This window comes from Thamnophis sirtalis, unplaced genomic scaffold (assembly GCF_051295495.1).
Source record: "Thamnophis sirtalis isolate CommonGarterSnake01/CBP01778 unplaced genomic scaffold, rThaSir2_p1.2 scaffold_1, whole genome shotgun sequence".
In the NCBI taxonomy this organism is placed as follows: Eukaryota; Metazoa; Chordata; class Lepidosauria; order Squamata; family Natricidae; genus Thamnophis; species Thamnophis sirtalis.
In genome coordinates this window covers 110602086-110616638 of record NW_028261381.1, presented here as the reverse complement: position 1 = coordinate 110616638, position 14553 = coordinate 110602086, and the positions used below count along the sequence as shown (strand labels likewise).

General features: G+C 39.9%; 1 protein-coding gene across 5 annotated transcripts in view; it reads right to left on the bottom strand.

The window, feature by feature from the left end:
- The window catches only part of RGS6 (regulator of G protein signaling 6), a 279182-nt gene that overhangs the window by 133738 nt on the left and 130891 nt on the right, over window positions 1-14553 (bottom strand). For all 5 annotated transcript variants that reach the window (XR_015697540.1, XM_087721775.1, XM_087721784.1 and 2 more), the window contains one exon: window positions 13270-13369. Coding sequence is in view for 4 of the 5 variants with exons in the window: in XM_087721775.1 (XP_087577901.1) it covers window positions 13270-13369 (100 nt within the window). In the remaining variant the exon portion in view is untranslated. The remainder of the gene's footprint in view (window positions 1-13269; window positions 13370-14553) is intronic.

Here is a 14553-nt window from a genome sequence, read left to right as displayed (position 1 = left end):
GATGTCACATTAAATTTTACATGAATATAAAGAAAAACATATAAAGAAGGTAAAAAGAAGGACAATCATTCATTGGGTAAATGTTAGGGACCAATATTAATGAATATTACAGTAACCATCAACATTACTCAATTAAGAATGAGAAAAGGGAATATAGAGCTTTTAATTAAAAACCAATTTACTTCGCTGATAGAAACTTCCTGCCTAAAGAACTCATTCTATAAATTTAATGAGCTGTGGTAGGCAGCTAAAAATTGAAGCTTACTTTTATTTCAGATCAAGTACTTTAGTAAAGAGTACCAAGCAAGAAGTCTTAACTCAAATTTCAGGTCATGAATCCATTAACTCATTTCTATTATATATATATATATATATATATATATATATATATATATATATATATATATATATATGTGTGTGTGTGTGTGTGTGTGTGTGTGTGTGTGTGTGTGTGTGTGTGTGTGTGTGTGTGTGTGTGTGTGTGTGTGTGTGTGTGTGTGTGTGTGTATATGTATATGTATATGCTGGTCTTGTTGTATTCGGGTCCTTTCCCATGTAAGATTGAGATTGTCTTGGCAATGTTTCGGTGAGGTCTCACTCACCATCTTCAGGCTGGGTTTTGGGCTTAAAGCATGGTCGGAGCTACTGTCTTTCTATAAATCTTGGTTTGTGTGTGTGTGTGTGTATGTGGAGTGTGGGCTTTGTTTCAGTAAGAGGAATTATTGGTTGTGTGGTTGTATCATGATTGGTAGATTGGTAGATTGGTGCTGATTGGTGCTGGCTGTGTGTCAGTTGTTGTTTCGTGTTGTAATGGCCTGGGTGGTGGGTGGGGCTTGTTTGTTGACTAGGGCTGGTTTCCAGATGTCTGGTAGGTGGGAGGTATCATCACGTTTATTCATGTTGTGGGGATGTTTCTCTATTTCAATAGCTTCCATAATTATTCTCTTGTTGAAGTGTTCAGTTTTGGAGATTAACCTGGTTCCTTCAAAATTAATCTCATGTCCCGAAGCTTTAAGGTGCTGGAAAAGGGAGGAAGTTTTTTTCTTTTTTTCTTACTGTGTTCTTGTGTTCTCTGATGCGTGCATTTATTCTCCTGTTCATTTGTTCTATGTATGTTGTGGGGCAGATTTTGCATGATATTTCGTAGACTTCTTGGTTTTCTAGCTGGATTTTGTCTTTGGGGTTTCTTGAGATGTTGGCTATTTTTGGTCAGTGTTGAAGGATGTCTTGATATTGTGTTTGTGGAGAATTTTGCTGATTTTATCTGTGGTGCCTTTGATGTAAGGGAGGAGGGCGATGCAGTTGTCTTAGTCTGTGTCTCAGTTTTTGGGGCGAGTCTCCCTTTGGATTAGGTTGGTAATTGTTTTTCTTTGGAATCCATTGGAGATTAATACGTTTGTGAGAGTGTGTAATTCAGTTTTCAGGTGGTCTTTGTCAGCTAGGCGTTTGTTTCTGGAGATGAGGGTCTTGGCTACAGAGTTGATCTGTGCAGAGTGGTGAAGGGATTGTGCATTTAAGTAGCGGTTGGTGTGTGTGTTTTTTCTGGTAGATGGTATGTCCTAGGGAGCCATTGTGTTTTTTGTAGATTAGGACATCCATAAAGGGAAATTGGTTGTTTGCTTCTATTTCCATAGTGAATTGTATTTTTGGGGTGTAGGCTGTTGAGATGTGTGAGGAAGTTGTCCAGTTTTTTCTTTCCCATGTGGCCAAATCATAAAAGTGTCATCAACATATCTAAGCCAGAGTTTGGGTTTATGTTCAGATTTATCTAAGGCGTTAGTTTCAAAATGTTCCATGTATAACTTTGCGATGACTGGTGAAAGGGGTGATCCCATGGGTGTTCCTTCTATCTGTTTGTATCTTTGTCCATTATGGATGAAGTATGTGTTGGTTAGGCAGTGGTTGGTCAGGTCCTGGATGTGTTTAGGGGGTTTGTGTTTGTTCTGGATAGCTGTCAAGGCTTCTTTTATAGACACTTGGGTGAAGAGGGATATGACATTGAAGCTCATGAGTAGGTCTCTGGGTTGTAGGTTTTGTTTCTTTATTGTTTCTATGAAGTGGAGTGAGTTTTGTACATGTGAGGTGATGGATTCTGCGTAGGGTTGGAGTTGTTTGGCGAGGAATTTGGCAAGATTCTTTAGAGGTGAGCCTATGGAGCTGACTATGGGTCTTACATGGGAAAAGACCCGAATACAACAAGACCAGCATACCTACACCCGTAAAAATCTACGAACACACACACATACACACTGTATATTAAAAGATTTCAATTATAATAAGAAATACATTAAAATAAAAAGATATAGTAAATGTGAAACAGGAAAAAAATAAAGAAAATTAGAAAAAAAGGAAAAATGAAATATAATAGAAAAAAGGAAAAGAATAAAAACATTAATGAAATATTAAAAAATGAATTCTGATCTTCCTTTTAGCATGTGTGTGTGTGTGTGTGTGTGTGTGTGTATTTCTAATGAAACCTCTCTATTTTAGGTTACATCATAATTATCTTCTTTTTATAAGGTATTTTTTCTAATCATCAAAACCATGTCACAAAATCATCTTCCTTCCTTCCTTCCTTCCTTCCTTCCTTCCTTCCTTCCTTCCTTCCTTCCTTCCTTCCTTCCTTCTTTTTTCAAAAAGTCAATAAGAGGCTTCTAGTTATTGATGAATGCCAATAACAACCTTTCTCTAATTAAAAGCATCTGTTTGGCCATCTCAGCTAGTTCTGTCAATTTCATGGTAGATAGTGCTGAATCTTTCCATCTTTGCATATCTTGCTGCAGTAATCATCTTTTGAAATAATCTTCCATGACATTTTTTTGGCTTTTTTTAACTGTATCCATTAGTCCTAAAAGTAAAAAGTTCTGGCTTCAATTGAATATTAATCTTTAAAATCTTCTGTATTCAATGTTCATATTTGAATCATTAAAAAAAATGTTACTAAAATGGCAAAATGTTTCTTCATGTTGATTAGATTTCCAAAATATATTTGGAATGCCAATATACATTCAAGATAATTTCTCTGTACCATATACCCACAGTATGTCATTTTATAAAAATTCTCTTTAAGATCATAACATAATGTAAAGTTCCACCTTTGACCACCTATTTTCCCATTAATCCATCTGTATATTATAACCAGAGTGCTTAGCCCACTTTATCATACATTCTTTTACTTTCCATTTCAAATCTCAATAAAGTTTTTACATTTTAGCAATTGCAATATGATTCCTGCACAATTGCACTTCAAATTCTGTCTTATATTGCTCCATAGTTAAGTCTTTTTTTATCCATTTTAAATTATTTTGCTGATAATTGTAAATGGGAAGACCATTGACAACTATATTCTTCTGCCATGATTTGTTCTCTTGATTTAACTTTATATTCCCCTTCATCAGAGGTGGGTTGCAAATCCCGGTTCACTTGTGCTTGTGCATGTGCTTGCATGTGTGACTCTTCTGCGCATGCCTCTCACCACTTCCACTACTGGTTTGCCTGCTCTGGGCCGAACTGGATGCAACCCACCTCTGCCCTTGAAGATCCTCTAATCATTCCTGCTACGTTAACCTTTTGTCTTTGCCTGTTGTTTCTCCTCCATAAAAATGCTTTTTGGGCTGAGAGCCATAGATTAGAGGTGTTTTCAGGCACAGCTTGGGTTTATATCTATTCCACATTCTCAATTTGCTGCATGAGCTTAGTTCCTTTTGCAAAGATTTCCTTCAGCTATCCACACAAATAATCCCGAGAGATGGATTGTCTTATTTCCTTCTTCTGTTAAATTCAACCTCTTTTCCTCTACTCATCAGCCTGCCAGTCACTCATCAAGATAATTTACTAATTTGTCATTTGCACCGTGCAGTAAATTTAGAAAGTTAAATTTTTTTTGAAAGGGGATTGGAGGGCAAAGATGGAGAGATTAGCTTCAACACCTAATATGGGGGGAGGGAAAGAAAGATCAATAAATCTAAGCTCCCTGCCTTTTTTCCCCCAGCTTCCTTTATTTAAAAAAGGTTGGTTTGTGGGAAGGAGAGGAGGCTAAGCAAAGGAAATTGTTTGGAAACCTCATCCTGGATTTGACACCTTTTCATGCAGGGGTCCCCCCCCCCAAAGCTTAGCAAGAACTAAAAGGGGCCTGTAATCTACCGATCTTTGGGGCAGAAGGAGGGATGGGCTGCTGGGGATTCACACGGGTTTAGGCGATCCTCTAGCTAGGATTCTGACCAGTTCAGCAAACTCCCAAATGCCACCCCTGGCTGGCTCTCCCCACCCCACCCATCCCGCCCCTCCCAGGAGTCTCTGCATGTCCTCCAGAGCCCTCCGGAGCCTGGGGGAGGAGTTTTCGCCCTCCCAGAGGCTGGAGGAAAGTGTCCATAGCTTGGGGAGAGCGAAAAATGCCCCCTCCCCGGTGGTGCAGGAGACCGACTAGGCAACGCCCACCATGGCCACGCCCACCCAGCAACAGGGTAGCGAACCCGTTGCTAGAATTTTTGAAGCCCACCCCTAGGCAGAGATCAACCCCTCAAGCATCGTTTAATTCTTTTGCAAAACATCACCAACAGATGGCTCACCAAGCATCCATTTCAAATGTTTCAAGGCATCAGGGCGTCTCACCACTAAATACATAGTCTTGTTTGGAAGCCTCTTCAGCATTGGAACACTGCACTGGCTCCTAATCTAGCTGGGCTCTTCCCCTGCTGGTGGGCTGTTTGTTGTTGTTTTCCTTGCTTGCTTCATTTCCCTTTGCTTGCTTTCCATCAGCACAGGTGTCTCTCCTTGTCCTGGTTGCAATGAGCTGAAAAGTAAGTCTGCTTCCTGCTCCAATAAGGCAGCTTCTCTCTTTTGTTCCTTCTCCTGCCACGTGATTAAAGCTTTGTATTTGTATGATGCCCACCAAGGTTGGTGATGAGACCCAAAAAGGAGTAGTTGGGAAAGAGAGATAGTGTGTATATGTGTGTGTGGTGGGGGGGAAGGTTGCATCTCCCTCTGTGGTTGTAAGTGTGGGCAGGCTGCCAAGCACCTAAATTTTAACCATGTGACTGCAGGGAGTCTGCAACAGCTGTAACTTTGGGCATGAGTCATAAGTCCCTTCATTCAGTGCTGTCATAATTTGAAATAGTCATTGAATGCATAGTCATAAGTTGAGGAATACCTGAGAAATTCCTTAAGTACAATTAGATCTGTATTATCAATCCTCAATTTAGTATTAAAATGCTGCTGCAGAACTTAATTTCTAGTCTTCCTACAATATGCACAAGGAAACCCCTTAGAACATTTCTTATTTGCAAATCATGTAACTTTATCAATCTCTGCCTTTATGTCATCTTCACTCTAATCCAAAAAGTTAGATAGGGACTTCACAATCTTTCCTTTTTTTAATTTTCCCCGTGGTCTTCTGTAATTGCTTTTAGTATTAAACAAAATTCTTTTTCTCTCAATTCCAATCTATTTTTTCTCTCCATCTACTTATAACTTCTGACTTTCCAAAAAGTCACTGTCACTAATTTGTTTTACATACAGTACATAGCCAATGGTCCCACAGATTCTCAATACACCGTTCATATCATTTTTTAACCCTGCAAATACTTCCTCCATTTCCTTTTTAAAAAGCATCCGAGCTTTTGGCAAATATTTTAGCTATCTTCTTGCCAAATTCCTTAAACATTTCCTGCAGTAAATCTGACCGGATGCTCCTTTCTGTACATTGTTCTAGTGAATCTTCTTTTATTTTTCTGCTGCTTTTGTCTGGTTACCATGCTAATATTTATGGTCCCAAAGTAAAAGTCTACCAGGATGATAATAAATCTTTCCTTTATTTTCATGTTTTGCTTTAATACTTTAGTCCAATGAGCTCTTTATATACTGTCATGAAGCTTGGCTCATAATGCCTTTTATCTTATAGTTTTGTAAAATCTAACAATTATCTACTTTTTAAAATAATAAATAGTTAACATTCCTATGAACATCCGATCTGTTTGTTTAGCTAATTTTATATTTTCAAAGGCACTTTCTTAAAACACACACCCACACCCATTCTTCTGTTTTCTAAAATTGCTGCCTCCTTATCCATTTACACTTTTTAAAATCACAATCTTGTTAAAACTTTTTGCATTTAGGTCAAAATCTGAAATGAATGACTTTGGGGAAGGAGGGGAAAAGATGCTGCCTAGGAAACCATCAGTCAAGAGAGTCAGGACCCTACAGTAGCTTAGTGATCAAGAGAAAATAATCCAGGCTGCCCTAATGGATGAAGCACTTAATAGTAGCAGTGGGAAGACTGTACTTTCAAACTTGCTAGATTTTGTTCATGTGGCCTTACAATGAAGTGGAATTAGTTCATCTAATTGTGTTTCATGTCTGAGGTACCTGTGAGGGCTGACATCCATTTTGCAAGTCGAAAAGTACACTTTTCCCACCATCACTTTGAACTGTTTCATCCATAAGGGTGGATCCTTACAAAATTTTTCCTCTGATCATTAATCCATTGGGGGCTCTCTTCCCTCTTGTCTGGTCATTTTTTAGGTAGCAACTCTCCCCCACAACACCCCCCCCCCAGGTAACTCTCCCCCATTACATTGCAAAAACTTCTAAAACAGCATATTTTCCCCTCTTTTTAATTCCAAAAAGATGACTCACCAAGTATCTTTATTATTTCCTGCTGATCAGAAAATCTCTGTTAAGTGGTATCAATTAATTATCTCTGAAATAGTTTAGGGAAGTGAGGCTTTTGTTTAGGGAAGTGTTTATAAAAGCTGTGCAGTGGTTTTGAGTGTGTTGGGAATCCCTCTGCTCCCAAGTCATTCAACCCATGACTGACTACAAGAAATTCAATTCCCTAAGTCTCCTCACAGGGAGTAGCCATCCGGAGCACAGGTGGGCAATCTCTCAATCTCTTCTTCCCAGGAGAGAATTTGTTCACCAAAACCTGTTGCATACCCATCAATCTTCATTGTGCTGCTGTCCCCAGTCATAGAAACCTTCACACGGATGCCTATCTCACCATAGCTCCACATTTATAAGCCCCCACCAACCCATTTATGAGAGAATAATCCTACAGTAACAACCCATGGTTTATCAGTTTGTTCCATCTTATACTTCTCATGCATGTCTGGCTTCATAAACTAGATAACAACAATTTTGCATAAAATTTGGGGACACAGAGCCAGGAGATGAAAAACTAATACATTCATTTTCATACATACAAACCTAAATACAATCTATCTATATGCACATAAACATATATTTACACACATACCTGTCTGTGCACACATGGACAGGTTATTGCCTTTTTATAAAGATTACAAATACTGCTACATTAAGGGTTTCACAAAACTCCTTCACTATTGCAGCTGATCTAATCTTGAATGAGGTATTGCTGCCTGCTTTCTCATTTCCTTTCTGTTGCTATATATAACTATTCACTGATAAGTTTAGACTCAGAGGCACAACACTTTCTTTGCACACGTTATCTCAAGGAGACGCAATCTGTATCAAGGCAGGAATCCAATGGAAGGAGCTCTTTGAACTCAATGGGACATTTTCATGAGTGAAGTGTTTTGTGGTATCATCAACAGGTCTATTTGAAATACTACCCTACAGGTGACTATCCAAGGGGTGATTAGAAAATTATACACAGCTGAAAGAAGCAGAGGCTTTTTAAGCTCAATGCAATAAATCCAAAAGCAGGATGTTTGCAGCAGATGACTGTATAGCTACTCCTTGAAAATGTGTTACTAACCACATTGTGTTGAGTTGGCTGCCAGCATGATTAATTCAGTAATTTGTAAACTCCTTTTATAAACAGGGGAACAATCTACATTGTAGAGAATTCAGATGCTGTAATTATTGCCTAGAAAAAGGTCTTTTTCCAACTACTATTTTGATAATTGCAACAGCTCAGTTTTCAGACAACTAAATTCTCTATAAAGACAAGACAATCAGTTCAGGACTTATCATCACCCGATTGTCTTTCTTATTTTCTCCCAGGAAACTGCGATAACTAAGCTGTTAAGAAAGAATATCACCCCCTGCCTTTTTTTGAGTGGGGGGGCTAAATGTACATAGTCACCTTGAGATGTCCTTTCAGAATGCAGAATGTTTCATTTTGACCTGCCCATTTTCAGATCACTTCTTGAGAGGCCTGAAATTACCTCATTGTGCTCTTTGTGCCTTTTCAAACAAGCTGACTTTCAAAGGAGTTGGACTACAGTTCCAATCATTCCCAACCACCAGCATAAAACATTCCAGGTTAGGTCATACAGCAAGGAGTGATGTTAATATCATATCTGAAGAACACTAAATTAGAACAGGCCAACCAACATTTTTGTTCACTTTTAAGGACTATAGCTATAACAGAATTAGGAATCTTTATTGTTACAGTGATACTGATAAGCACAACAGCTAATCTTCCATGCTTTTTTTAAAGTGTTTGTGTGAATGGCTGGGCCACAAAAAAAAAACAAGGTTATGAATGCTGCAGCTTCAGTGAATGCAAAAAGATTGTATCACTGTTATTTTAGCTTTTGGGAAGCACTTAATGAGTCCTTTAAACATTTGTCTGCACAGCCTAATTTGCCAACACAAAGGGAATAAGTGAGGCCCACAAATAAACATGCCACAATGTGCCACATTTAAGCAAATATATATAATCTGCATAATTCATTCCAATTATGTACATTGTCAACTTTAACAAGTAATAACTCCATGTGCTACTTTGCTTTGATAAATTATATTGCGTAAAATATCAAAGACAGAGCTCAGATATTATGACCAATCTGTGCACAGGTTATCTTCACATAGGCATTTCCTGCTTGTCTAAGGATTTTGGATACTTGAATGTAGAGATAACATGACTTTGCAAATGTAAATGTTCTTTGGGCCATTTCTGATTTTATTAAATGCGTTCCACAAATTAAAACAGATACTTCAACTAACTACAGCATTTTCTTCTGTTGACAATGTCTGTGGGTTTTGGAATCCTCAAAAAATAAATGGCACAACTCAGAATCAATTCCTCCCACAGTGGAGTGGAACATGTAATTGCCCTCAGTATAAACCAGGATTCTGCTTTGCTAGGAATTTGGTTTCAAGGCAGCTCATCTCACCAGCTTTCCAATCTGAACAAGTGGCAGTGTCATCCACTGAGGTAGTCCATTTGAACACAGAAGCCCCAATATAGTATGACCCCTTCTTGCCTCTGTGGAAGGATGAACTGACTTAAAATAATGGTACATGTTGGCCATGTAGGCAGTTGCAGAGAGAGGGGGGGGAGGGAGGGAGGGAGGGAGGGAGAGGGAGGGGAGGGGAAGGGGGAGGGGGAGGGGGAGGGGGAGGGGGAGGGAGAGGGAGAGGGAGAGAGAGAGAGAGAGAGAGAGAGAGAGAGAGAGAGAGAGAGAGAGAGAGAGAGAGAGAGAGAGAAAGGGAGAGAGAGAAAGGGAGGAGTTTAAGCTCTTTTAAATGGTTTGAAAACTAGCCTGTAATTTTTTCAAAAAAAGAGGGATTTTCTCCTATGTATGCCAGGAGATGCTACTGGAATGAGAGGCAATTAGAAGAAATGTGGAACAGGGGAAGGGAGGGCTGAGATAGTCAGAAGCTAAGAGGATCTACAACCAGAGACAAGAACTGGGAACCTGCGGCAGCTGAAGCCAAGGAAGGAATCTGCAAAACAGCCAGCAAAATGGAAAATGTAAATAGTGGAGAGCAGATGCCAAGGATTCAGGGGCTAAATCAATGGCAAATGTTTGTTAAAGAGAGATGCTGATAGCATCCATAAATTTGTGCTTAAGAGTATTGGGAGGAGGTAGAAATTAGCAGGGCTGTAAACATAGGACTTACAGAGAAAAGTAGTAAAAATTAAAGTCACAATTAGGTTTATTATTGTATGCATTTACATTTGGTTTGTGCTTGTATGCCCACACACACACACACACGCGCACACACACACACAAACATCACAAATAATTCAGTAAAAGATCTTGAACATAGACTTTGTATTAAGCTTGTATAGAAATAAACATGTACAGCTGGCTGGTACAGTGAGCTGGCTAAAGGAGGACGCAGAAGCTGCTGATATGACTTGGATGTTCCTTGTGCTGTATGCAGGTTTCTACCCCACCTTCAAACCCCAGAAATTATACACTAGCCGGAAAGAAGGTGGGTGCAATCTGGTGAGTGTCAAAACCACTGCCTGAATGAAAGGCAGAGCATCTAGGAGTACCTCGGTAAGAGGGCACTTAAAGATGAGCTGCTGAGGGAATGCCTCAGGTAGCAGCAGACATAGGAGGAAGCTCAAGTAGACTAAGTGCCATGACAAGACCCTTCATGGGATGTATCATTGACAGATAACTGAGGTGGCTGACATTGCATAATCCTATCAGTGGCTGTAAAGGGTTGGATCGGGGGTGTGAAACTTGCAGCCCATGGGCCAGATGAATCACAGGATGGGCCCAGTTTAGCAAAGGGGGAAAAAGTCATGATATGTCTCATGACAACACAGGTTTGACACACCTGGACTGGACTGAACTAAAAGACAGCACTGAGGATCATAACAGCACAAGAACAGATCCATATGACACCAGATCCATATGAACAAGAATCTACCACATGATATAGGACCAGAGTTGCAGATTGTGCAGATGGGCCTCAGAGACAACCCAACACATAGTGGTAGGGTGCAAGATAGAGACAGGAAGAGTATACACTGACTGGCACAACTACATAGCTGGTGTTGTAATAATCTGCACATGGGCTAGGCAGGCAGGTACTGGCCAATCAACCAGTCATGGGGGTAGTAGAAGACAATGGTGATGATGGATGTAGTGATGCCAAGTGACAGCAACTTCAGGAAAAGGAGTATGAGAAACTGAAGAAGTACCAGAGTCTGAAGAAGAAACTAGAGAAGATGTGGAAAACAAAAGCCAAAGTAGTTTCAGTGGTGATAGGAGCACTTGTGACTCTTAAGCTGGGGAAAAGGTTCACACAGATCCCAGGAGAACATCAAAGGTCTCTGTCCAGAAGAATGCAGTAGTAGGAACAGCTCTGATACTATGCAGAACCTCAAACTCCCAAAGACTGAGGAGGACACATACCACCCCTAGGGGTGAGAAGGAAATTTTTGTTTGCACACATGCACACAGTATACACATGCATACACATGCACGTGCACACATACACTAAAACTGTTCTAAATATACTTTGTACAGCAATAAACAGAACTCTACAAATGCCAACTGGCTTGTTCTTATCCATTCCCACCTTCGGACAGCCATTAAAGCCTATTCCTCCCCAAAATAATTGCTGTCAGCAAAGATAGAACTGGGCACCCAACTGAGTTCAGGCTCAATTTAGTTTGATCTTTTCCTACCTTTTAGACTGGATCTTCTTTTTCCTGTATCTGTAGATAAAGAGCTATCCAGTGTTCCGCATGGAATATAATTTTTTGTAAAATACAAAAACTTCTCCTACCTTCTGTACTCTACCTTGATTCATGGGTGACTGCATTTTGCCTTCCTTTCCTTTTCATACCACAACTTGTGTTCTTGCCCTGAGATCCCTTTTTCAACGGAATGGATCTGACAGAGATTGCCTTCTGTGATACTACAGCAACATGGTTCTGCAATTTGGGCAACTCCTTGAGATTTTTCATTCTCTTATCAGCTCTTGCCTAATGTCTGGAAGCCACCCAATGAAATCAGAATGTCAGGGTTCCAAGTAAGACCCCCTCCAATGAAAGAAGACTCCAAGACTTCCTCAAAGTTCCATTTTATTAGAGATGTCATATTGGCACATCTGAGAAAACCCAAATCTGAAAGCTCCCAGGTTTTCTCCACCCAAGTGAAAGTTCAAGTCCATGCTTAGCACCCACATGGTCCAATCCATCACATGGTCCAATCAGGCCCCGTCCCAACTGGAGATACCACTCTAGGTGCAGGGCAAGATGTCCTTGACTCTCTGAGAGAGGAATATTATTTGGACTATATATCTCACATACTCCATATATAATTCCCCCCTCCCATTTTCCCACAGCAGTAAATGTGGCAGGCCGGAAGGCCCAATGCAAAAGATGACTTCCAGGCCTGACACAGAGAAAACAACTTCTACGACAGATGCTGAAACAGAGCACTGGACAGGATGGGGCAGCTCCTTGACTTTCTGAAACTTGATAGCCAATGTTAGCTATTTGGGACAAAGCTACATTTTCCATTTCTACTATCTTCATACCTTCCAGTCTTTCACTGATTTTACTTCGAAAAATTGAAATGAGAGGGCAAGGTTTCCAATGAAACCAATGAGAGGAAATTCTTAACCTTTTTCTCACTCACCATTTCCCCACACTGCCTTCAACCTTTTTTTTTCTCCATTTCACTTCTAAAACAATATTGACAGCATAATTAGCTCAAATCTTCACTGCTGGGGAGGGGCAGGGGACACAAAACAAGTGACTGTGATCGTTGGTGAAGCTGGAGGAAGCTGTGCCAATGGTCATACATATGTAGAAGATTGATGTACATAGCATTCTGCTGTTCAATATCAAGTCCAAAGAAGCAGCCAGGAGGCCCATAACTGCTGAGGCAAAAACTATTCTCCTTGGAAACTATCTCAGCCACCCTGGTTCCCAACCCTCCTTTTCAACGGGGTACAAAGGTTTTGACTTTGAAACATACTGTTTTGAGTAGGAAATAGCTGCCTTGACTTCACTAGAAGCACTTCAATGCTGTTCTGACTATTTCAGAAACTTTCTGAGATCAAAACAACATCTTTCTGGAACAGCATTCTAACACTTCTGGGAAGGTGGGAAAAAAGCTGTTTTATGCTGAAAATATTTTTGATTTGAAACATTTTGTCCATTACTTCAAAGTTACCTGGAAGCTGTTTTCTACCTCCGAAATTACCTGTGCCAGTTTCCTTGAAGTTTTGCTCAAAGCCCAGCAATTGAAAGGATATGTGCTTATTAGCGAAGTTGGGTATTTTAGTCATATTCACTGACCTTTCTATAGGGTCACAGTTTTTTAAATAGCAGTGCATAAAATAGTTCTTTTAAAATGAGTCAAACTAGGCTCCTGTGCTTCCTAATCCTCTTGCTTTATTTTGATGAGTGGAACCATTTACTTCTGGCCTTGAGCATTAAAGCTAGAATTACATGGGGACATAGAGGGGATAGAATGATTAGCCACATGTTGGAGAGAATCATTGATAAAGGTTTCCTTCACAGTGCTGCAATGTTAATAAGGGATGCAGATAAACAGCAACGTTAACTTTCAATTATGTTCATACCTGTGACCACACTGGGGATTTTCGACAGAAAGCTCTTGACAGTACGAATGGGCACTCCACCTGTTTTGTCATCCTGCATTCTTGTTATGATGTCTTCTATCTAGCAAATAAAACACAAATAGTATGTTAGTCTTGCAAATCAAGGGGCTGACTTTTACTAAGGTAAAACCTCAGTAGCCATATATTTAAAGGTTGAAATAACATTAAATTCACTCAGTTTAATTTGTTATCAGTCTATGCTCTATGTCTTACTTATCTACCATCTTATAACATGTCTAGTTTGCCTTAATCCTGAAGGACAGCAAAACAAAACTTGAAAATTATAGAAAAATCCAAATAAAGAAATTCCCCAAATAATACAACACATTTTTATTCAACCATAATTAGTTTGAGCCAAGGGAATGAGGGAGTGAGACTGTTTGATCTCCATAAAAGGAAAACAGCTACTCACCTTGCCTAGATCCCATGTACCTTAAAAAGTTAGTGTGCTGCAGTGGTGGGTTCCTACCAGTTCAGACCGGTTTGGCCAAACTGATAGTGGTTTGGCAGCCTGAGTCCCTGGAACCGGCAGCGACCCAGGCCTGCCACACCCTAAACAGGTTCTCTGGTCTCGTCTCCCACCACCAGCATGTTTCTGCATATTCACAGAACAGTTTTCAGTAAATTTTTTGTGCACACACAAAATGGCCTCTCTCAGAAAACTGGTAGTAAACCAGTTAGGAACCCACCACTGATGTGCTGGCCTTCTTACAAGAACCAACACAAATGGAAAAACTGTATTCTGACATGTCTTGATGAAACGGTGTTATGCTGTGTAGGTTTTTATAGGTAACGAATAGCAGTTTGATTCAGGTCTAGAAATACAGTGGTACATTGGTACTCATTGTTAATTGGCTCCAGGAGATGTGATGAATACCAAAAACAATGAGTACCAAACACATTTTCCCATAAAGAATAATGCAGTGAGTCACAAAGCACTGAACACCAACAAGTTCTATCTTGTGCATTAAATATCAAATGATGCGTACGGGGGCAAAATTGTTATGTCAAAATGCATTGAGTACAAATTTGATGAGATTCAAAGCAGCTGAGTACCAAAGCACCTGTATCCTATTATTGTTAGATGTTATTCTGCACTGGTGAGATTGACCTACCAACATGTTGACCACTTTGCTTTGTGAAAGTGGTAGCTCCTCAGTATCAAAGGACAAACCAACACATAGCATGTTACAATAGTCCTGCTGAGTGGTGATTAAGGTTCAACTAACTAAAGCGCATCATCTC